This window comes from Gekko japonicus, unplaced genomic scaffold, assembly GCF_001447785.1.
Source record: "Gekko japonicus isolate JY-2015 unplaced genomic scaffold, Gekko_japonicus_V1.1 scaffold1611, whole genome shotgun sequence".
NCBI classification, from domain to species: Eukaryota; Metazoa; Chordata; class Lepidosauria; order Squamata; family Gekkonidae; genus Gekko; species Gekko japonicus.
The window spans coordinates 141,700-166,691 of NW_015175407.1; the positions used below are offsets into that span (position 1 = coordinate 141,700).

Genomic DNA, 24,992 nt, shown 5'->3' on the forward strand with positions numbered 1-24,992 from the left:
TGACACTGTCTAACCATCTCATCCTTTGCCGTCCCCGTCTTCTTTGACCTTCAATCTTTCCCAGCATCAGGGTCTTCTCCAGTGAGTGCTCCCTTCTCATTTGGTGGCCAAAGTATTTGAGCTTCAGTTTCATTATCTGGCCTTCCAGGGAACAGTCAGGGTTGATTTCTTTGAGGATTGACTGATTTGTTCTTCTTGCAGTCCAAGGGACTCTCAAGAGTCTTCTCCAGCACCATAGTTCAAAAGAATCTATTCTTCGGCGCTCGGCCTTCCTTATAGTCCAACTCTCGCAGCCATACATGACTACTGGGAATACCATTGCTTTGACCATGCGGACTTTTGTTGGCAGGGTGATGTCTCTACTTTTTATCATGCTGTTTAGGTTCGCCATCGCTTTCCTCCCAAGGAGCAGGCGTCTTTTAATTTCATGGCTGCAGTCACAGTCTGCGGTGATCTGGGATCCCAGGAACGTGAAGTCTGTCACTACTTCCACAGCTTCCCCTTCTATTTGCCAAGGAGTGATGGGGCCGGATGCCATGATCTTAGTTTTTTTGATGTTGAGCTTCAAGCCCACTTTTGCGCTCTCCTCTTTTACCCTGAGCAAGAGGCTCTTTAGGTCCTCTTCACTTTCTGCCATTAGAGTGGTATCGTCTGCATATCTGAGGTTGTTGATCTTTTCCCCAGCAATCTTAATTCCCGCTTGTGATTCATCCAGGCCAGCATTTCGCATGATGTACTCTGCATATATATTAAATAAGCAAGGTGACAATATACATCCTTGTTGTACTCCTTTTCCTATGCTGAACCAATCAGTTGTTCCATATCCGGTTCTAACTGTTGCTTCTTGGCCCTTATACAGGTTTCTCAAGAGACATGTGAGGTGGTCTGGTACTCCCATCTCTTTAAGGACCTGCCATAGTTTGTTGTGATCCACACAGTCAAAGGCTTTAGCATAGTCAATGAAGCAGAAGTAGATGTTTTTCTGGTACTCTCTTGCTTTCTCCATAATCCAGCGAATGTTGGCAATTTGATCTTTAGTTCCTCTACCTCTTCGAAACCCAGCTTGTACTTCTGGCAGTTCTCTATCCACGTACTGTTGAAGCCTAGCTTGTAGGATCTTGAGCATGACCTTGCTAGCGTGTGATATGAGTGCAATTGTGCAATAGTTTGAACATTCCTTGGCATTGCCCTTCTTTGGGATTGGAATGTATACTGACCTTTTCCAATCCTGTGGCCACTGTTGCATTTTCCAAATTTGCTGGCAAATTGAGTGCAGTGCCCCACCTCTTACCACCCTCCACTGAGAAAATAGCCCATTTATACTCACTCTCTGTTTCCTATTAATTAGCCAGTTTTTGATCCACAAAAAGGACTTGTCCTTTTATCCCATGAGTATTGGGCTTCCTTAGGCGCCTTTGATGAGGAACTTTATCAAAAGCTTTCTGGAAGTACAGGTAAACAACATCTATTGGGTCCCCGTTGTTCACATGTTTGTTCACTCCCTCAAAGACCACTAACTGGTTAGTGAGACAAGATGTTCCCTTACAGAACCCATGCTGAGTCTGCCTTAATAGTTTTTGTTCATCAATGTGCCTACTAATTCTTTCCTTGATAATAGTTTCCACCAACTTACCCAGTATTCATGTCAGACTGACTGGCCTGTAATTTCCTGGATCTCTTCTGGAACCCTTTTTAAAACGGTCATCCGAGAGAAAACTTTATGGTTTTCCCTTGGATGGTCGTGGCCCCGCCCCCAGCGTGCCTGGTGGCATCACGTCACTTCCGGGTGATGTGCATGCGGCGCGCACGCACACTCCCAGAGCAAGCTGGGAGTCCCCTGCTCCAGATACAGGTAACAATTGGCAACCCTACAGTCATAGGACCTGCTCTCTCATCACCTCAATCTGACTCAGGTCTTTCAACACCCCTCCCGAAATCAGTGGTTCTGGAGTGGGCAAGCACTTCTCATCTTCCACAGTGAAGATAGAGGCAAAAAAATGCATTCAGCTTCTTACCCATTTCCCTATCATCCTTCAGTACTCCTTTTACCCCTTGGTCATCCAAGGCCCCACTGCCTCCCTGGCTGGTTTCCTGCTTCTAATGTATTTGAAGAACATTTTATTGTTGGTTGAAACATACTGGGTTCAGACACGTTCAAGTGATCAGCTCATAGTTTATTAGTGATTCAGCAAGAGAAAGAAGACTCAGAAAGACTCAGAAGACTGGCTGAAGCCGGGTATTTATGCCTGAAAAAGGTTACACCCAAAACACATCCCACTCCCAACTCTAGGCTATTTACAAAACATTGTTTCCCAATTGGGTTACTCTAGGATCCCTGTCACCCTATTGGTTCATTCTAGGATCCTAGCAAGCTATTGTTATGCATCCCCAAGCTAAGTCCTTTTGCAAGTACAGTTCAGGCTCAATACATAACATTGGTCTTTATGTTTTTTGCTATATGCTCCTCATATTCCCTTTTTGCCTGCCTGATCACAGACTTGCATTTTATTTGCCACAGCCTGTGTTCCCTTTTATCAACCTCATGGAGCCTAGCTTTCCACCACTTAAAGGAATCCTTCTTGCCTTTTACAGCTTCCATTACTTTGTTTGTTAACCATGCAGGCTTTTTTCTATACTTATTTATGCCTTTCCTACCCTGCGGTATATATATTTTCTGAACTTCTACGATTGTAGTTTTAAATAGTCTCCAAGCTTCCACAATCTATGACCACCAGCAAAACTCACATGATTTAATGTTCTCTGGTTTTCCCACCCCCACCCCACCAACCTACACATAGAATCCAGATGTCAGGGGGTTCTAGCCTGTTGTTTACCCTAACCTGTTATTTTTCTGTGTCCATGGATTTTGGTATGGTGGAAAATACAATCACGTATGATTCCACTTCCTGTCTAAAGTGGTATGGTCCAGACACAGGTTTGTCACCCAAACTGTAGTGCTGGTTAAGTGTTAAAAATGTTTTGCTTACATGTTTGCTTAGTGACTCTTTCAAATAGGGTTGCCAGCCTCCAGGTGGGTCCTGGAGATCTCCTGGAATTATAACTGATCTACACACCACAGAGATCAGTTCCCCTAGAGAAAACAGTAGCATTCTAGGATGGACTCTATTGCATCACATCCCAGTGGAACTCCCTCCCCTCCACACACTCTCCCCTCCCCAGCCTCCATCTCCCCAAATCTCCAGGAATTCACCCACACTGGAGTTGGGAACCCTATTTGCAAGGCTACCTTGGCCTGCTGGCCACCATTATTGTTACAGTATTGAGGTCTGGGTGCTGTGAGAGAGACTTGTCCACGGCCACTATGTGAGTTCACAGCTTAAGGGAGTTCTGAACCAGGGACCTCCCTGCTGACATAGCCCACCTTAGCTACTGCCTGACACTTGCAGAAACCATATTACACAGGAGGGAGTGTGGTGCTATGGATCTAAAACTGGCCCTGGGATTGGCATTTGCATGTTACTGTCTCTCTGCAGATCCCCTTATTGTGCATATTGATGTCACAAACTTGTGTTGCACTCGTATAATCTGAAGGCAGTCACATGGTAACTGGCTGATTAAAGTTCCCTCCCAAATGCAGGATGCATTAATCAGGAACCTAGCAATCTCAGCACTGCCTTCCCTTGTGCTTCCTGAATCCCTCTCTTATTAATACTAGCTGTGGGCATTTCAATATAAGGTCAGTTTTAGGATGCATGAAGGCACAAGGGGCTCGTGGCTTATGAGCTATTCTTGGTTTTGTGAGACTTGTGTTCCCATGTCTGTTATTGATTCATGATTTGGCTTTCAGCATATCGGTCTCAGGTCCCCATATGAAAAAGAGGAATAGTTGTGGATCCTCTCAACATGAAAGATTAGTGCAGCTTTGATTATAAAGTGTTTTACTCGTTCAAAAGGAAATATAAATGAGAGGAGCTGCGGTGGCTCAAGTGGTTAAGACGCTGAACTGCAGGCTGTGGATGGTCGGTAGTTCAGCAGTTCGAGACCCGAGTGTGCCGCATGACGGGGTGAGCTCCCGTCTCTAGTTCTAGCTCCTGCCAACCTAGCAGTTCGAAAGCAAGAAATTGCAAGTAGATAAATAGGGACCACTTCAGTGGGAAGGTAACAGTGTTCCATGCGCCTTGGTGTTTAGTCATGCCGGCCACATGACCACGGAAACGTCTTCAGACAGCGCTGGCTCTTCGGCTTTGAAATGGAGATGAGCACCGCAACCCTAGAGTCGGATTCGACTGGCTTTAGAGCAAGGGAACCTTTACCTTTACTTTATATTTGTATACAGGTGGAGATCTAAAGAGATGAGTGGGTTCAGCCATGGAGATTCTGTCTCAGAAGAATTTTGACCATTGTTTTTCCTTTGAACAGCTCAGTCTCATGCCATAATGTATATGTCTTAGGGAAACCCTCATCAGTCTCAAAAACCAAATGCCATTTGGCATGGGGTGCTGTTTGATCCAGATGGTCCTAAAGCCCACAGGACTAGTTCTGTGGTCCCTTGGACTGGCTGCTTTACAATCCATAGAGCACATGTGAATGGGTGCAATTGCCATCTGCCCCACTGCAGGGTTTGAAATCTCTTTTGTTTCAAGGCTCTTCATCATTTTCACTTTCCTGACATTTTGCTTCCGGTGTCCTGGACAGACTGCATGCTCCACCCCCCAAAATCTCATATTACTATCTGCTCAACAAATGTGAGATATTCCTTAGTTATGCACAGTTTGCATAGCTAAAATGTACGTAAAGGCCAATTTTTGCAGGTTGAACTTTAACATTTTGTTTGTAAGCGTCTGAAATTTTGGAACAAAAGGGAAAAATCAGAGAATTCTTATTCAAGTGTTGATTATGGAATATCTGACAAATGTTTTGATTGTTCCAAAATGTTACTCAATGATGGATTCTAAAGGAATCTATAAAAGTGCAGCGCTTGGGATGGTTTGTCATTAGAATTGTACAAGGGTGAAATCTAGTTGCACAATCATTAGTACATGGTAAAAATGACTGCACATGTGCAGTCAGATATTAACTGATCAAAACATGGGGTGAAAAAGCCCCTTTCATTTACCTAATTATTACTACGAATTCATTTTTTAAAAAAATAACTACTGTCTTTAATATATGGGAATTTTCAGATCTAGCAAATCTAGCAGGTTCTGCTGTTCGGCTATCTAGGTTAGAAGTTCAGATGGAGGGGAGACAGAGGAAGGAGAAGCAGGGTTGGCCCACATGCTTTTGGTGCCATAGTTCAGCCACTAGTGGTGCCCCCTATCGGGAGAACATGCTCCCCCTCACCTAGGTGCCCATGGACCTGCCACAGCTTGTGCTCTTCTTCTTCTCCCCCTCTTTTGTATGGGCAGGAGAAGGAAGGCCAGGCAAGCTGCTGCACCCCAAGCCTCAGTGAAGTGGGAGGGAAGGAGCATGGTGGAGCGGGTACCCACTTGCTCTTCCTCCCTTCCTCCTTCCAGAGAAATGGTTGGGTTAATAGGGAACCAGGCAGCATCATGGGGTCAGGGGTGCTGCTCAGAGATGCCACTTGCCATGGCAAGTATCTTTTGGTTCCCCTGGAGCCTCTGCCCTGTGGCAACCTAGGCAATTGTCTCTGGATACAGCAACGAAGGATGTGGATAGGTTGCCATGTCTGTCTTCCTCCCCAGCAGAGGACTTTGGGGAGCATTCCCAGTGGGGGCGGGGCATCCCCAGTGTGATGATGTCACATTGGGGACATCCCCACCCTAAGCCCTGCCCCCAAGAACAATCACCTGCAGCCACCCCTCTCCTTCCCCTCCTGCGAGATTTAAAGGGCCTGCTGATCAAGTGGAGGGCCTTTTAAATCTTGCAAGAAGGGAGGGAGAGGTGAGGCCACCAGCCGTGCGTCTGAACTCCAAGCAGCAATGCGGCTTGCAATTCAGGCACGTGGGGCCGCTCCCTGTTGGACAGAAGCACGAACTGCCACTTGGAGTTCAGGCATGCGACCCACAGCTGCCCCCCTCCCTCCCCTCTGCAAGATTTTAATGGCCCTCCACCTGATCGGTGGGCCATGGATCAGCTGGAGGGCCCTTTAAATCTCTGGAGAGAAAGGAGAGGGGTAGCTGCGGGTGGTTGGGCTTGGGGGCGGGCCTTGGGAGTGGGGCTTCCCCTGCTGGCCTGAAAATCGAGGAAAACCCCATCCGGACCAGGGGTCTGGGAATCCTAGCTGCAGAAGAGAGCAATGAAGATGATCACGGGCCTGGAGACTAAGCCCTGTGAGGAAGGGCTGAGGGACTTGGGAACATTCAGTCTGGAGAAGAGCGGGGTGAGGGGGGACATGATTGCTCTCTTTAAGTATCTGAAGGGCTGTCACTTAGAGGAGGGTGGGGAGCTGTTCCTGTTGGCAGCAGAGGATAGGACTCAAAATAATGGGTTTAAATTATGGGCAGAAAGATACTGGCTGGATATTAGGAAGATTTTTTTTTTTACAGTGAGAGTTGTTCAACAGTGGAATCAGCTGCCTAGGGAGGTGGTGAGCTCCCCCTCACTGGCAGTCTTTAAGCAGCAGCTGGACAAACACTGCTCAGGGGAGCTTTGGGCTGATCCTGCACTGAGCAGGGGATTGGACTAGATGGTTTGCATGGCCCCTTCCAACTCTATGATTCTAACTGAGAAGGTATTTATTTAAGTATTTTATATGCTACTCTTCAGCCACAAAAATCCACAAGGCAGCTAGCAATAAAACCAAAGGTCTACAATAATAAATTTCAATTAAAACAACATTCATTTAGAATATGTAACATAAAAGTCAAGTACACTAAAACAACAGATACTGCCCCATAATCAGTCAATTTAAGTCAAAGGCCTTCTGGAATGGAAATGACTTTAACTTAAGCCCTGTTCACAGGTTACATTGAATGTACGTACAGCCTTCATGTACCTGGATACACCTATTTGTAAGAAAGAGCCAATGCATGTTAACTTTACAAACGAAAGCAGGGACCAGTACCTGCATGAATGTGGGGTTTAAATCATATGTTCGGCTATACATGCACTGAATGTAACATGTGAATTACTCATTGCATTTATAAAGAAAATACAAGTGCACACTGTAAATGGATTCTGTGTGTGTCCGCTGTAACTTGTGAACAGTGCTTCTGTCTGGAAGGTGGTAGGGATGATTCCACTCTCACCTCCAAGGTCAAAGAGTTCCAATGTTTGAGGGCAACTCCTCCCATGGGCCTCAAACACCCTCACTTCAGGTAGGGTTGATTGCCACAAGCGATATCTCAGTTTGTGCCCCCTCATCTAGTCTTTCAAAGATCTCAGACCTTGGTTTTGAATTCCCACTATCTCCCTAGAAAACAGTGAAGAAGAGAGACAGAGCTGTGTTTGGTCAGCATCTAAAGGATGCTGAGTCCCAGATCCTTGGATGATCTCTCCTTGTGGTTTCATGTCTATGTTCAGTAGCTTAGGGGACAAGAAGGGATGTTGTGGTACTCCATAAGCCACTGGTCATAGGGTAGAACAGAAGTCCCCCAGTGTCTCCAAGAATAAATTTGAACCAGCAAAACAGTGTGCCTCCCAAACCCAACTTTGTTAGATAGTGACATTTTCCAGTTAGTGGAATTGCACAAAACTGTTGCCAAAAAAGTGATAAATATTACTAGATCTGTCTTTCCAGTTTTATATAAATGGTGTTGCTGGCACATTGTCTTGGGGAGGGATTTGACTTGGTTCTATCTATATAAGCAGTTAGCTTGCCATTCTGTTCTCTGCTAGGCGTAGGAGATAGTGTTTTGCTTCTACATGCTGACATACAGACAGGCTGTGCCACAGCCTTGGAGTGAGGAGACCAAATGCTACAGGTGTCTTATCCATGGGTACCAAGCAGCATCTAGCATGCCGTCTTCATTCAGTAATATGTGTGCACTGCAATCAGTGACGAGAGAATCACAGTCAGCCTATCAGATTTATTTATTTGATTTATCTTGTTACTTCCCCAACAGGGACCCAAAGTGGCTCACATTGCTTTCCTCAAAGCAGATAAAAGCAAGAGATCTAGGTCGAGGATTCAAGACCTTTCCAATTTTCATTAAAAGCAGGCATGAGTAAGCCTAGTTTATGGTAGTTTAACCCTTTCTCCTGTCAATTTCCTGATAAAAACACCCCTTCTCCCAGCTCCTGTTATTTCCAGAAGGGGGTAAGACAGGGGATCTTGTTTTAGTCAGTTAAACTAAGGGCCAGCCTAGGCATGACAGGCATACCCTCATGTATTTACAGGACTCTGCCCTTTCACATAAAAAGGGACTGGTGTTGGGATAGGGAGGGGCTCAGTGCAAGAGTATCTGCTTTGCATGCACAAAGTTGCTCACTGAAACCAAGAGAAATTCAGCAACTGAAGCAAAAAAGCTGTCATTAACTTAAAGAAACCAAATCACTGTTTTGAAATGCAAATGAACCACAGGGTTTTTTAAAAATGTGCATTTTACATCACGTAACACTGTTTATTTCATTTATAGCCTGTATTTTGCACTGAGATTCAAGGCAAATTACAATTTTTTAAAAAAATGATCAGACAGCATAAGACGACAATAAACAGTGCACTAAGGGTAGGATTACAGAACTGGAAAGCAATAAAACAAACAGAAAGAAATCTAAGAAGAGTCTAAGGCATGAGATTATATAATGCTGGAAGCAGGTTACAAAGGTAGAAGACAATGCAGTAAAAGCAAGCTGACTTTTAGGCTGCAATCCTTGTTGTACGCCCATTGAATAAAATGTCATTTTCTGAGTAAAAATGTGTAAGATTGCCTTCCTGGCAATTTAGGATCTTGTGAATATTGCTATGTGGTGTATTTCTAAATGGACTGAGAAAGACACAGCTACATCCAACACCATTCACTCCCCTTCCCTCCCCCCCCCCCCAACCAAACTCATATAAAAATGTTCAGATGAATTCACCCCTGGCCATTTACTTCTGGAAGGAAAAGCCTCTGCCATGTGCTTTACTCCTGTCTGCTCACATTCAGTGCTGGACTTTTACATCTTCATTGGAACAAGACCTGACCTAGTTTAACAGCCATTCCTTCTTCACAGGGAATCCTGGGAGGTATTATTTTGGAGGGTGGGCTGGTAGAGATAGTGAAGTTTAAAGCAGCTCAGCAAACTACCATATTCACAGCTTTTTAAAAGGGACACCATGATTGTTAAAATGGGGGGAAAATGGACACGTATGCAGTATAGATAAGGTCCAGATATTCAACATGTAGTAGAAGTGATACATTTGGGGGATGTGTCCAACCTTCTACACAACTGCAGTTTCGGTTACAATATTTGGAGGCATCATTAGCTTAGCTTGTTTTTGAAAACTGTAAGTGTGGTCTAAAAATCATTAGTACAATATTTATGGAATCCTGTCGAACACAAGGGTGTTGTAATTGATGCATTCACTTAATATATAGAAAATACATAGAAAACTATCACTTATTTGTATGGGTCCTTTCTGCATTTATATCATGGCATGTCAGTGATGCATTACGGACTCATGTCATCAGGGTCTCGGTGGTTCGCACTGAACAGCGTATAGCAAGGACATTAAGCAGTCCAATGCAGAACTGAAAATGGACAAGTAGAGCTAAGTACATAGTACTGTTATAAGTATTGCCAAGAAAATTAGGGAATGACTTCTGGGGTGGCGGTGGGGAGTGCACTGTGTTCCTCTTGTAACTACTGCTATGCAAGGATGGTGATGGGAAGTGCCTCGTGGGATACCAGGGCACAAAAGCTCTGGCCTCTGGCCTGGAAAAGCAGCCCTGCTCCTTCGAGCAATGTGTTTAAGGGCAGGCTGCAATTATTCAGTGATGAGGTAAAGGTGACGTGTGCATGCTCAGAGCAATTTTCATTGCAGTGCGTTTTCCAGGGATCAGTTCTAATATTAGAGCTCCCTCCCGCACACAAGTACTGGTCCTGGCACAAAATAAGCCCAGGGCGGGACACCATTTTCTCTGTGGACTGGAAGCTCAAAGATGTAAGATACATAATGGTAAATTGTCCTTAACCTGGATAGCCCAGGCTAGTCCACGCTCTTCAGATCTCAGAAACTAAGCAAGGTAGTTAGTTAGTTAGTTGGATAGGAGACTACGGAGGAACGCAGGGTCACCATGCAGAGGCAGACAATGGTAAACCACATCTGAACATCTCTTGCTGTGAAATCTCTTGTGGGGTCACCATAAATAGGCTGAGACTTGATGGCTCTTTCCACCACCACGAGTGGTAAATTGTATGTGGCCTTAACACAGGGTCGTAAATTATTATGGGCAGGGGCAGTGCTAAACTGGCATGCTGAAAGGAGGAAGGATGGCGCTGCAAGAACCCCAGTACTGGCAACAGATTGGTTTTAACTGTTACTGTTGTCAAGGTGCTGGTATTTTTGACTGGTGTATGGATTCATCTCACAGCTTTCTGTTCATCCAATTTTTATCTCACTTTTCCTCTAAGGAAGACAGGGCAACTTGATGGACTGCAAGTTGTGGGTGACAAATGTGAATGTTTTGGATGGAGGTCTTATTCCATCATCCTTAGGCCAAAGCTGCACTCTGGAGTGAGACTGCATTATAAAATCAAATGTAGAATGCGCTGTTTGAAATCAACAGACCACTCTGTGGAAACTACTAAGATGTACACAATATTCCCTTATCGTCTGCTATGCTCCCTCTAAGCAATCTGCTCCAGCACAGGAAATCACAGCAGAACTAACAAGACAATTTCAAATTTTAACCAGCATGGAATCTAGAGCTAATCTTCCTTAAGTCATTAAAACAGAATCCCTTTATTTATTTTATTGGTCTCTGGCTGCTTCCTAAGCCAAATGGCTCAATCTTTCTCTTTTCTTAAAGCCCCTCTTCCTCCTCCCAGTTCACTTCCATCTCCTTAACTCCTTCTGTGCCCATTCCAGCCTTTCCCAGATGTCTTCTTTCTGTCCCTGCTGGTATCAATCCAGCTCAAACTAATTCATTTATCCACAGCTTTATGTTTTCTCTCTCTCCTTGCCCACTCCCCCCCCCCACAGCTAAAGAGAGTTCCCTGGGAGAGGCTGAGCTGCAGCCAGGCTCAGATCCTTCCGGAATGGATGGTAACTACCTCAGCGTGAAAGAGAGTGGTGTGAAGGTATCCCAAGAAAGGGCAAGCAGCGATCTTCCCAGCCCAATGGACAAGACTGATTCAGAGAGCAACAAAGGCAAGAAGAGACGTAATCGCACCACCTTCACCAGCTACCAGCTGGAAGAACTAGAAAAGGTCTTTCAGAAAACCCACTACCCAGATGTCTACGCCAGAGAACAGTTAGCTATGAGGACGGACCTGACAGAGGCCCGAGTGCAGGTAAGGAGAAGACTCTGGGTTAAGGGCTACTAGAAAGTAAACAAGATTTCAAGTTTTACATTTATGGCTGTCAATAATATTCTAGATTGCCCTTTAATGAGAACATATCTTCCCTCTGCCTGTGTGCTGAGGTATATATGCATCATCTCCTTAAGAGGCAGGGGAATTTAGTCTCCTTCATCTTTATACCATCTAATGAACCAAAGCTTTCAGACATTGATTTAGGACAAGGACCACTGCTCCTGTGTTGGAGGGGGGAAATAAACAGAGGATGGTGTATGTTGATAAAACCTTAGTCCAGCCCCTGGATGATCTTCCTCAGAAGCATCATGTACACATTAAGCAAAATCAGTGAGAGGATAGAATGAAATTTGAGGGAAATCACTGTCAAGGATCCATGCATCTCTTGAATAATGCCCCAGTAGAAATGACCGGTGGAACTTCACAGAATCCCATATCCACTTTTAAGCAGTCCAGGGTACTGTTTTCCCTATATTTCTTCTGATGAAGATCCGCCACCGCAGTGGCAAATACATACATAAATCCTGGCCAGAATCTAGACACAAAGCTAAATTGATACAGATCTCAAGAAAAGATGTATCCTCCAAGAGTGCCTGTGTCAAAGTGTGCTGGGCAGGCCAGAACACTTTGTTTAAGGGCTGCAAAACACAAAATTACAAAACTCTGGAGTGTGACTCTTCACACACCAGTCTGCCACTAGCTGTTTTGACTATCCCAACAATTAGAAGCAAAAGGGCAAGCCTCTAACCTTCCCGGGATTAAACAAGAAAGTCTACCCTGCAAGGCGGGCTTGCAGAATGCATTTCTCAGAAAAACAATTATTGTGGTAGGTGATCAGCCAGTCTAGGCTCTGGATTTAGACTGAGGTTGGTTGAAAGCAAATAACCACAAAAGTAATTAAAATATATTTTTATCAAGGTGCAAGAATACTTTAAAGAAGAACAAGAAACTGTGAGGATAAGACAAGAAAGCTAGAAATTCAAATGCTAAATAAAACAGTAATACACTGGTTCCAAATATCAGATTTTGCCATTCTCAGTTGAAGTTCCAGTAATCTAAATTGGCTGTCTCCTGAGAGTCAGCATAGCCAGAAGCTGTCTGGCTCTCGTAAGCAACTTTCAAGATGGCCGCTGTGAGCAAAACAATGACTGCAAAACAAAGGAAGATCTCAGACAGTCACCATCAAGCTAGAGAATAGACTAGAAACCTACTTATGGATGAGGGGCCCTTGTGGTCTTAAGGCCTAAAAGACCAATAGGGACCCTAGGTGTATAGCCAATTTGTTAGGTCAATAGTAAACCTGATGACGTAAGTGTTGGTCTGACCAGGGAGAGAACAAACAAAACCAATCTGCAGCTAGGCTCATCCCGTTTCCCACAGGTGCTTAATTGAATGGGATGTGGCTAACTGGAAGGTGGTATTGGTCTCTTTGACTCCATCTGCAGCTGGGTGTTACCTGCAGTTTCACAAGGTCAGTGTGCACTAGCTTTAGCAAGGCTGTTTTTCTGAACTGTATTAACCCACAAGCAGGCTGCATTTGAAGCCTGAACCAAACTTTGAAACAGACAAGAAATTTTAGGGAGCCAGTTTTCTTTACAGCCTAGTTTTCAATTATTTCTAAATGTTCTGAATTCACACTTCAGTAGCAAAATACCTGAGTCGAAGCCAAGTGTAATGTATTGAGCTTGAGATCTTTAACAAAAGCAGGCTAGGATCCTAGGAGCGCACCAGTAGGAACACTTGGATCCTAACATAGCCCAATAGGGTTACCTGGAAAGGTAACCTTGTGTAAATAGCCTATCACGGGGAGTGGGGTGTGTTTTGGGTGTGATTTTCTTTGGGCATAAAACCTGGCTTCGGCCAGGGGTCTTTGTCTTTGTTCTCACTGCTGAATCACTTAATAAACTATGAGCTGATCACTCAACGCGTCTGAACCGAGTACATTTCACTGGCAACCAGGATGGGATCCTGATGACTGAGCTGGCTCCAACTAGCAATGCACTGTGCACCGAGTCACAGGACCCCGCGCACCACATCGCACCGGAGACGATGGCTGCCGCTCCTGGATCTTTCGACGCATTCAACGCCACCACCAAGGACTGGGAGTCCTACATGGGCCGGTTTGACTTCTTCCTAGAATCCTCCAGCATCCGGCCAAGATGAAGCGCACCACATTCTTCCATGTAAGTGGCCATCTGACATACGAGATTGCCCGCTCGCTCCTCGCTCTGGTAGAGCTCAAAGACACAGACTACCAGGTGATCATTGACTGACTCAAGGAACATTTCCCCCCGAAGCCATTGGTTATCACAGCCCGCCATGCATTTCACTCGCGGAACCAGACCGCCACCGAATCCATATCGGAGTTCGTAACAGCACTACGCCACATCGCCCGGCACTGCAAGTTCCCTGCCCTCGAAGATTCCCAACAGGACCGGCTGGTCTGCAGTCTCTGGGATAAGAGGATCCAACAAAAGATACTTGGAAAGGGGGATCCCAACTTCAAGGAGTTCCTGGAGATGGCCCTAGCCGTGGAAGCCGCTGAGCAGTTCATTGCAGTGGTCTGAGGTGGTAAAGGCCCACAGTTGTCTCACGGGCCACCATCTTGGCAAGGGTCTACCAAGGCCAACCACCACGTGGCCAGCTCCGGGAACGAGGAAGAAGAAGTCCTACAAATCCCTCGCCATGCATGCCGACAGCACCACAACGACCGCCAACATCATACCACGCCGGCGACCCAACCACCTCTCCCACGTGCACCAGCTGAGGGCATCTACATGAGCAGAAATCCTGCTGGTTCTGAGACGCCACATGCCAAAGCTGCGGAAAGGTCAGCAACATCACCCGAGCATGTTGGGCCAAGGGAAACCGAAGGCATCCAACGGTAACCACCAACCCTACGAACTCCACTGAACTCAACACCATGTCCATTTAGCAGCACAAGGTACTGCACTTACCCCAGGGTTCCCCCAACAAAATTGACTTGACTGTCTTAATCGAGGGACGCCCCTGCTCAATGAAGTTAGACAACGGGTCTTCCCTTTCAATCATTTTGGAGGACACATTCAAAAGACTATGCCCAAGCGGGGGTCCCCCCCCTGCAGCCAGTAGGGTTTAGTCTATGGGACTTTTCAAAGAACGAAGTGCCCATATTGGGGGAGGGAAAGTTCAGGGTGCAGTACTGCAACTTTGAGGGTCTGCTGGATTTGCTTGTGGTTAAAGGGACGCGCATGAGCCTCATTGGACTGGCATGGTTCGAGCCACTGGGAATCGGGGTGACCGGGGTGAATCACGTGAAGCAAAAAGACTTTTAGGGTGTGTGTGATGAGTTCCCTGCAGTTTTCGACAGGATGCTTGGGCGTTACACTGGGCCACCAGTTATCCTACAGCTCAACCCTGGCATACGGCCCATACGGCTGAAGGCCAGGCGGGTCCCCTTCGCCTTCAGGCCAAAAATAGATGCAGAGTTGGAGAAGCTGGTGTCCCAAAGAGTCCTAGAGCCCATGCCCCATGCATTATGGGAGACCCCCATCATAACCCCAGTGAAGCCCAATGGGGACATCCGCGTCTGTGCAGATTATAACTACACAATTAACAAGGCTCTGCAGGACCATGCATACCCGGTTCCGGTGGTTAGCCACGTCCTGGCTTCCTTGGCGGGCGCCAAAGTTTTTGGGAAGCTGGATTTGGCCCAAGCATACCAAGAGCTCCCCGTGGATGATGTGACAGCAGAGGCGCAAATGATTGTGATGCACAGAGGTGTGTTTCGGGTGCGGCAGCTACAGTTCGGGGTCAGCGTGGCCCCAGGAATTTTCCAAAACCTAATGGACTCTCTCCTCAAAGGAATTCTCGGCATCCAGCCCTTCTTCGATGACGTTCTGATTGCAGCACCCGCGGAAGAGGACTCCACCATCTGTCTGCGCACCGTCTTGCAGAGGTTCCAAGCTGCCGGCCTGAAGGTAAAGAGGGAGAAATGCCTCCTAGGGGTTCCGTGCGTGGAGTTCCTGGGCTTCTCCATCAACGTGCAGGGAATGCATCCTGCCCCTGACAAGGTCCAAGCCATCGTTAACGCCCCCACCCCCATGTCCAAGCCGGAGCTCCGTGCCTTCTTGGGCTTATTGAACTTTTATCACTCCTTCCTGCCACACAAAACAGCAGTCGCAGAGCCCCTGCACCGGCTCTTCGACAAATGGGCTCCCTGGGTCTGGGGTCAAAAGCAAGCCACCGTGTTCCAGGCTGTGGAAGAGCTTCTCACTTCGAATTCAGTCCTGGCCCACTTCAATGAATTGTTTCTGGTCATCCTTGCTTGCGATGCTTCCCCCTATGGGTTTGGAGTGGTCCTCAGCCATCAGCTCTCCAACGGCAGAGAGGTTCCAGTGGCCTACTACTCCTGCACCTTCTCCCCGGCCAAGTGGATTACGCCCAGATAGACAAAGAGGCCTTGGCAATCGTGGCAGGCATTTAAAAGTTTCACAATTATCTCTATGGGTGGGCTTTCACCATAGCGACTGACCAGAAGCCACTGCTGGGCCTACTAGCCCCGCATCGGCAGACGCTGCAAATTTTGTCACCTCAAGTATTGCGCTGGTTGATCTTTCTCTCCGGCTACACCTACATGCTTGTCTACCACCTGGGAAAGGTGATGGGCCACACAGATGCCCTCAGCCGTTTGCCGCTTCCATCCTGCGATCCAGACCTCGCCCTGGCACACCAGATCCTGATGCTCGAGGACTTACAGGACCATCCACTTCAGGTAGCAGATGTGTTAGCAGACAGAAGATGATCACTCTGCTGCTGCCATGGGAAGTTAACCACACAGAGGGCCCTGTCCACAGGATTGACTTCATTCAAATATTACAGGAAGAGGCATGGTAATGGTCATGTCACAGCAGCTCCTGTGCCAATGGTGGTAAAGAATGAACCATCCCACAGTCATAGTACTTCTGCAGTACAGGTGCTCTAGAGAAGGCCTGGTTCTTCCGTTTCTGTCAGGAAGTTCAGACACACCCAGTGGCAGTCTGCTCCTCCAACAGGACTGCTGCTTTAGTAGGTGAACTGTGCAGGGGGCCGAGTGGGAAAGGATCTGCAGTGAGCCCACCTAAGGCATTTGAGATAAGTTTGCACAGGTGTGCTGGAACCCACATACCTGGCCTAGTACAGGCTGTATATGACTTTGGGGGCTGCTTCACACATTTGTTAAGGGCATACCTAGAGTGTCTTTTCAGGTGCACATATCCAAATGTATGAATGAGACATATGAGTATGCTCACTAGAGAACGAGAATTGTCTGCAGCAGCTTCCGATTGAGTGTACCGTCCAGGTCAATTACCAAGCTTTGTGCGCTGCTTCTTTTCTCTGCCAGCCAAAATGGGCACCCATCATAGATATCCATTGAGATGTTACTCCAGGTCCCTGAGGATTTGCCTGCATCTACTCAGAGGAAGGTTTCAGCATCTCTCCTGTATACGGACATAGAATTGCTCCGGGATGCTTTGGGGTGGCTGCTTAGCTTGCTGATTGGCCTCCCTGCATTGTGTTGAGTGGCAAAGAACCTTCATCCATCCCTAGAGGCCCTGCCTGCTAATGGAAATCTTTTTCAGTGGTGACCCTGGAATGTGACAAGTTCTTGAAAGCAAGGTGGAAATGTCAAACGCTGCTGCAGCAAAATCACAGCCTGGGTGGAAAAAAATTATTTTTTCTTTCACAAAGCAATGCAAGAAGTAATATATCTTGATCCCTTTTCTCCCATAAAACCCTGGGAGGCTAGTGGAAGAAGCGGAAAGGCTGAACTAAGCCTGCAGGAAATTAAACATGAAATGAAAACAAGCTCAGGTTATTCGGCTCTCTCATCCCAGGCTCCAGTTTCCCATTCCAGGCCACTGATAAAATGGTGTCCAATTTCAGTGCTTAAAGATGAATTCTGGCTGTGTTCCTATATCCAAGCAAGCAGTTGGGCTTATGGCCCTCTGTGAAAAAGAAAAAGAAAAAGAGGGGGGGTGGTAGAGTGGAGGGAAAGGCCAGAGATAGGGGTGTGGATGCTGTGTTGAGACTGAGAGAGCATGCCAGTCTCAGGAAGAGGCAGAGACAGGGATCATGAGAAAGAGGCAGACAAATGAGGCAAGAGGCTGTGAGAACAATATCAGAGGATGAGCGAAAAGCACAAGGAATGAATAGCCTGAAAGGGCCCCAGACAGATGGCTGGTTAGAAGGACACAGCCCCCAAGCAAGATCCTGTGTTTCACCCCTCCTAGGACTGTGTCGTGAGAAGGGAGTTCTGTAATGTAATCTAATGGCCTGTGTCCACAGGGCTGGGCTGGGCTGGCCAGTAGGCAAGTGGAGGCCATCTGCTTCAGGTTGCAGGGTTCAGAGTGCTACTAAAGAGCAGTAAAATGACAGTTACATAGCATATAATTGGAGGCGCACTATTTGGATTTCCTGCCTCAGGCAGCAAAGTGTTTTGTGCCATTCTGCCTGCCTGTGATTTTCTCATGCTGCAGCTGCCATTGGTATCAGTAGCTGTGTGGCAGACTTTTAGCCATACAAGCAGTCATGCACCTGACAACCAGCACATGCAGGTCTCTGCATGCCTCACATTTGGCATTTGTTGTAACTGCTGCTGCTTTTCTTGGTATTTGTAATCAAGGGCTAAAACCCAGCCTTATCTATCCAGAATGCTGATGTGCCAGCTGCCAGTCACATGACTACGGTGGCCATGACAGTCTGATTGAACAATGTGATTGCCACTTGAAGAAGCAGAATGCACCCAGTCTTCTAAGCATAAGATTTGCCATAAGTGCTGGCGCTGGGCATAGTAGACAGGATTCAGACTGGAGACCTGGGCAGTTAGGTCAGGAGAGGTGGCTTATTTAGGGGTGAACCATAGACTGCAATCGACAACTATCAGTTCAAGTCCAGATAATGGGAATTAGGAAGGATTAACTGATGGCAGAAGCAAAAATATGATTTTATAAAAGACATCCCAGTGTGCCAAATAATTCCTGCCTGTGTGTGTGAAGTAGATGGGGAGGGGCTGTGGCTCAGTGGCAAAGAATCTGCTTTACATGTAGAAGGTCCTAGGTTCTAATCCCCGGCACCTATAGTTAAAAGGAACAAGTAGTTGGTGTTGTAAAAGGCTTCTTCTTAAGTCTATGCAGAGCCAATTACAGTAGTCAGTACTGAGATCCAATCAAAGTAGTCAGTACTGACCTTAATGAACTACTACTCCAACAGTATAAGGCAGTTTTGTGTATAAATGTCCCAGTAAGCGATTATTAGTTATTAGCCACTTAATTTAACTGTTCCTCTCTTTAAGCAGATTGTTGCCAATGTAGCCTTTTATAAATGTCCCATTTATCTAGATGTATAAGGGAGAAAGTACATGATGCAGACGATGCAATCGGATTGCTGAAAAAGGCTTTCCTGTGAGTTTTTCCATTTAATGTAACAAATGTGTGTTTTTTACAAGCTATCATCACATTTTCCATGTTCTTGTCACCAGCTCTCATCATTAGCTGTGCTGCTGGTGGGCAAGGGGCAAGGAAAGATGCATGATGATGTCACAGTGCAGGATTTGTGTTCCTCCACATCACGCAGGAAAACTTCAGCCACAGCCTTACAGCACCAGAATATAGCATTCCTTTCATGTAATCTGAACATGTTGGATTCCGCGAATCAAGCAGATGACCTTGCACTGTGTATGGATTACTAGGAGCCGATACTAACATTTCTTTTAAATTTGTCAGTTTGGTATTATTAACTTTGTCTAGTATGGGAGCAATTAGAGTAGAGAATAGCCTGTGCAACTGCTGAAAAGAATAAATTACTGTTTTGGTCCCACATTATTTGTACTCCATAGTTATGATTGCATCTTCTCCCCAGTTCCCCTCAATGAGGAAAACCACACAATTTTGTACTGGCCATGGAATTCTACACCCTGAAAATGAGGCCTTTCTGTTTTTTTAAAAGGAAATATCTAGCTCTTATGGAGGGTTGCCAAAATGTAGGTAATGTCTGCTAAATTCCCCAAAGGGAGGGTGCAGCCCTCAATAGAATTTCTGTGGTCAGGGAACAGGGGGCCTCAAGCTATGGATAAATCTTTGGTCCTTCCCTGTGACTAGCAGAAGTGGAATAGATTTTACTACTTTGCTTCATTTGGGTAATTTATCCAAGTCACAGAATTCATAGCTTTTTGGTACCGAATGTGGATTTCATTCAGTTATCCAAACAACCATTTGGGTATGTGGTACTGATGGGGAAACGTAAAGAATATTAGCTGTTACTCTGTAGCACTCTGTTGCCATGTACAGTTTTTGGCTTTTGTTATGCTACCAGAAGCATCATATTGGTTCACCAAATGCAGAAGTCAATAGCACATGCATTTCCACTTCATTTCCAGTGAATATCATCTGCCCAGCAGTGATGTGAAGTCATACTGCTGCTACATAAAAAAAGTGGGCCAAAGTAGCAGTTGAAAATGGAAGGCAGGGTTGCCAGCTCTGGGTTGGGAAATACCTGGAGATTTTGTGGGTGGAGCCTCAGGAGGGTGGGGTTTGGGGCATAATGCCATAAAGTCCGACTTCTAAAGAGGCCATTTAGTTCAGGTGAACTGATCTCTGTTGCCTGGATATCAGTTGTAATAGCAGGAGATCTCCATCCCCTACCTGGGGGTTGGCAACCCTAATGGAAGGGTAAACTTATATTTCTGTCCTTCACTACCTAGGTCATAATTAACATGGAAGTGAGGCTGCTGATGCCTCAGCTTTGCATCTGTATTATTTCTGGTGGAACAGAATGGTATTCGTACATGTTTTAAAAAGTTAAATAGTTATATAAATGGCACAGAGAAAACACAGCCTTTGGGCCTTTTACCATTCATGTCCTTTGAGGCTTGTTTTTCAGTCCATCTCATACATGCTGCCATTTCTGTTTAACTGGGAAATTTTGCAGAGAATCAAAAGCACATTTTTTTTTGGAAAAGAACATAGCAATAGAAGAGAAATAGCATGGGTAAATGTTATACTATGGTTTAAGACATTTCTGTATGTAGTTAATGATGTAATTAATTAAAGATCTGAGCATTTCTACCTAATTCTGAGCAGTTTGCATCTTATCTATATATTAGTGGCCTGTGGCCTCCATCTGTGTATATCTAAATCTGTGGATCAGGGTCACATGGATGCTAAAAAGATTTTCCAGCCAACTTTGGGGACTCTCCAGGTTTGCAGAAAAATCTGAAATGTTTAAATTTTCCCCAAAATAAAAAAATTAAAAACATTGTCTGCTCATGCGCAGACAACACACTTTTCTTCTGCAGCGGCGATTGGTACCTGTAGCAGAGCCTGGTGGAAGACACTGGGAGCCACCCTGGGCCTGTCCACAATGGTGGTGCATGCCAGGAGCATCTCTGGGCCGGACTGCAGCAGCGGCACATGCTGGAAGCTGCTCTGGGTGCGGCTGCAGCGTTGGCAGGTGCTGGGACTGCTTGAGGCCTGGCCACAGTGGCAATACATGGCAGGAGCCCTCCGAGCTAGTCCACAGGGTCAGCAGACACCAGGAGCCACTCAGGGAACGGTCGTGGTGGTGGCTGATGCCAGGAGCTACTCTGGGCTTGGAGCAGCTCCCAGACATTGTTGCCATGGCTGAGTTTCAAGTGAGCAGTTGGACCTAGATGCACCAACTCATCAATGTGGGGGGAGATGGGATTCCTTCCTCCAAGTTTCCCAGGGGCCCCTTGTCTTATATTCCAATAGCGGTTAGGATATCTTTGGATACTTAAATCCGATTACTGGAGCTATGAACGGGAAGACAGATCTTTCCACAAGCCTGAAAAGGCCCCTAGGTTTGCAGAAAAATGTGAAATCTAAAAAAAAATACCTGGCTGGGGAGCTTTAAAAAATCCAAAAAATGGTAAAAGGAGCTCCTGTAGCTTTAACTGATTCCACCAGTGTCCTTTGCTGGGTAACCACAGTATTCCAGGCTTCATTTCCTGTGTGTAAAAAGGCAGGGGAAGGGAGCAAGGCCCTGTCCAGCCCTATTTTGGCCTTTGGGGGAGAATTCATTGGGGCCAGGCCTGCTGGGTTGCCAGCTCCAGGTTGACAGAGGTCAGTTCCCCTGGAGAAAATGGCTGATTTGGAAGGTGGACTTTATGGCATTATACCGTGCTGAGGTTGCTTCCCTCCCCAAACGTCATCCTCTCAAGGCTACACTCCCATATATCTCCAGGGATTTCCCAACACATCTGGCAACCCTAAGGTGAACTGATCTCTGCAGCTGGGAGATCTGTTGTGATTCCAGGAGATCTCCAGTGCCACCCAGGGTCTGGCAACCCTAGAAGGAGAGAAGTAAGCAGGAAAAGGGGAGAGACTATGGGGGCTTTCAGGAAACAGAAAGAGGAAATAATGGGAAAGGGGGAAGTGAGATCCCTCCCACAAGTCCTTGCAGATTCCCACTTGCAGGTTATATGATAACTCCAGAGTCTCCTCTGCAATCAAAAAGTGTAGAGTTTCAGCAACACTCATCTCTAATAGTTCTGCGTTTTCTCCTCCATCAAATTGGTTTTTAGCTCATGCTCAGTATTCAGCAATAGGACATTTTAATGGACTCATATTTACATATTAGCTCTGACCAGGTTTTTATGCCTGGGATAGTAAGCAACTTTAAAAAGATGATGACAGTGATGACGATGATATCATCATGTTGTTATCCATAGGGATTTTAAAACACACACACAACCTTTGTCAATGATAAAACACACACGCAATGTTCGGCATGTGCTTTGTCAGCTGCACTGGTTACCAGTTGAGTACCGGATCCGCTTCAAGGTGTTGGTAATAACCTTCAAAGCCTTATACACCCTGGGACCAACATATCACAGGGACCGCCTCTTCCCGTATATGCCTCAAAGAGCTTTACGCTCTAGTAATCAACATCTCCGGGTGGTCCCTGGCTCAAAAGACGTCTGTTTAGTCTCGACCAGGGCCAGGGCCTTTTCTGCCCTGGCCCCCACCTGGTGGAACATGCTCCCCATCAAGATCAGGGTCCTGCGGGATCTTACTCAGTTCTGCAGGGCCTGCAAGACAGAACTGTTCCACCAGGCTTTTGGTTCAGGCAGTGGGCGTCCACATATGGCCTCCCCGAGGTTGCTGTCTCCTACCTACTGGCCACCCATCTACCAGTAACCGGCCATATCCATCAGTACTAATGGGTCGGAATCTTCACCAGCAGCTGTAACTACTGATTTTAAATGTTTATAATGTAATGTTTTATTGTGTTTTAAACCTTATTGTACTATTTGAGATGATGTGACCTGCCCTGAGCCCGCTCCCGGGATGGGCGGGATACAAATATGAATTATTTACAGGTGACTTATATACCACTCATAACCCCTAGCGGGTCTCAGAGCGGTTTACAATGTGCTACTATATAGTAGCCAGTAACCTATCTAGGGCCACATATGGTGCGGGGGGGGGACAACCTACCAGCACCCCTGATACGGCACGGTCTTCCGTTCGTTCGGCGGCTTTTTCCTTGTTGTATGTTGTTGTTGCTGTAGTTCCTGCGACCCGGCTGCCATCGGCTGGACATGAGCTGGCTGTTATTCTTGGAGCGGCGTGTCTTTCCTCGGGCGCAGCCTCGGCTAGCGTCCAAGCGGCTCCTGCCGCGCTGCGTCCCGCGTTCTGACGTCGCTCTTGGCTCTACGTCCAACTCCGCCTTTGGCTCCGCCTCCACCATTGCTCGGACCAGTCACCGCCGTCCTGGGTCGCTTCACCGTTTCTCCACTGCCGCCATTTCTTTCTTGCTGCTGCTGCCGCCGACTCAATCCTTCTTCGCTGCCGATCACCATCCCAACACAAGGCTGGGAGGAGGGTGCCCCCTGCCACCTAGGGCAGGTACCCATTTCTCTGATGTTAATAGAGCCGCTGGGTTGGCAGGAGCTGGGACGAGGGCCGGGGGCTCAACCCGGCCGCGGCGCGGGATCAAACAGCCTTCCGGCTGTTCGTCCAGATGTTAACAGCAAGCGTTGTAATGCCTGCGCCACCGCTCCTAACAAATATCTCAGGATCTTAATACGTAGAATGAAACTGATTAAGAAGGAAAGGAAGTGTTTGTTGTCTGGCCTCAGTACACGTGAGGCTGTATGTCTGTTCAGGCAGCTAAACTCACATCGAGTCCCACACTTTATTGTAAACAATTTTTCAACTTTATTAGAGGTACAATTCAGGGTTGCCAGCTCCAGGTTGTGAAGTTCCTGTAAGTTTGGAGGTAGAACCAGGGAGGGCAGGATTTGAGGAGACGAGGGACCTCAATGGGGTGTAATACCATAGCAGCCGCCTTCCAAAGAATCCATTTTTTCCAGGTAGGGTTGCAAGGTCCCTCCTGGCAACCAGCAGGGGATGGGTAGGAGACTTACTGAGAGCAGCAGGGAGGCCCATCCAACTACAGCAACAGGTCTGTGTCACTGCCCATGTGACCCAGAAGTGATGCTACCATTTCTGGGAAGCCGGGGTGATGCTCTGGTATTTGGGCAAAACCTCTATCATAAGTTTGGCTTCTACCATGGAGTTCCCCCCCACAAATACCAGAGTGTCACACCCCCAATGTCCTGGAAGAGATAGCGTCACTTCTGGGTCACATGGGCAGTTACGTAGACACATCACTGCACACGGGAGGATTTTCACTCTTTTTCAAGTTGTTCCTCCCCCCACTGGCCAGCTGATTGGTGGCGGGGAGGTGGGGCCTGGCACTGGGGGACCCCTGCATCCACTAGGGGTGTCTGGCAGCCCTATCTCCAGGGAAACTGATCTCTGTAGTTTGAAGATCAGTCGTAATTCAGGAAGTTGTAATTCAGGAAGATATCCAGGTCCTACCTGGAGGTTGACCACCCTAGGCACAACTTGAACATCAACAACTTATAAAAGCAGATCAAAAAGTTAGCTGCTGGCAGTAGAACAAAACACTGACTCAGATGAAGTGAGGACATTAAACAGGAAGGATGAGGTGAAACAGCAATGCAAGAGCAGACTACTTTCTCCTCAGAGGACTAAAAAGGAATAATATCCACCAAGAGGAAATTAATCAGTTGTAAATACAGAAATGACAGGGTAATGTAACAAAGAACATCATATCCAACTGGGGCAGCACAGTGTCAAAGACCTCTATGATCCAGTATTTCACTACCTGGGAATAACCAATGCTCTTTGCTGCTGCTGGGATTCCGTTGGTAAACACAACAACTGGTGGTAAAAGGTAACCGTATTCAGTGCAATCTATAACTGATCTATTAAAACAAAACTACTAGCTCAAAGGCACCTACTGATGTCAACATGCTTTATCAGGGCCTAGGTGCCTGTGAACTTGCTTTGCCCATCAGGCCAGTGTTAATCTGTGGAATGTGGGAAGGCCTTTACCACTCAATCTCTCCTAAACGGGACATATTAGATTAGCAGACATAGATTAGGCAAGGGTGTACCTGTACTGTATATGGCTCTGAGGCAAGCCTGTTCTGCAAAAGGTGGGTCAAAGGCAGTGTTCCCTCTAAGCTGAGATAGTGTGAGCTAGCTCACAGGTTTTTAACCTCCAGCTCACACATTTTTGTCTTGGCTCAGGAAGGA

The 24,992-nt window shown here is 46.6% G+C and overlaps 1 protein-coding gene across 1 annotated transcript in view; it reads left to right on the forward strand.

Moving 5' to 3' along the window:
* ALX4 (ALX homeobox 4) overlaps positions 1-24,992 on the forward strand; it is a 91,783-nt gene that overhangs the window by 49,008 nt on the left and 17,783 nt on the right. The window contains exon 4 of the mRNA XM_015425725.1: positions 11,051-11,361. Coding sequence (XP_015281211.1) covers positions 11,051-11,361 — 311 coding nt within the window. The remainder of the gene's footprint in view (positions 1-11,050; positions 11,362-24,992) is intronic.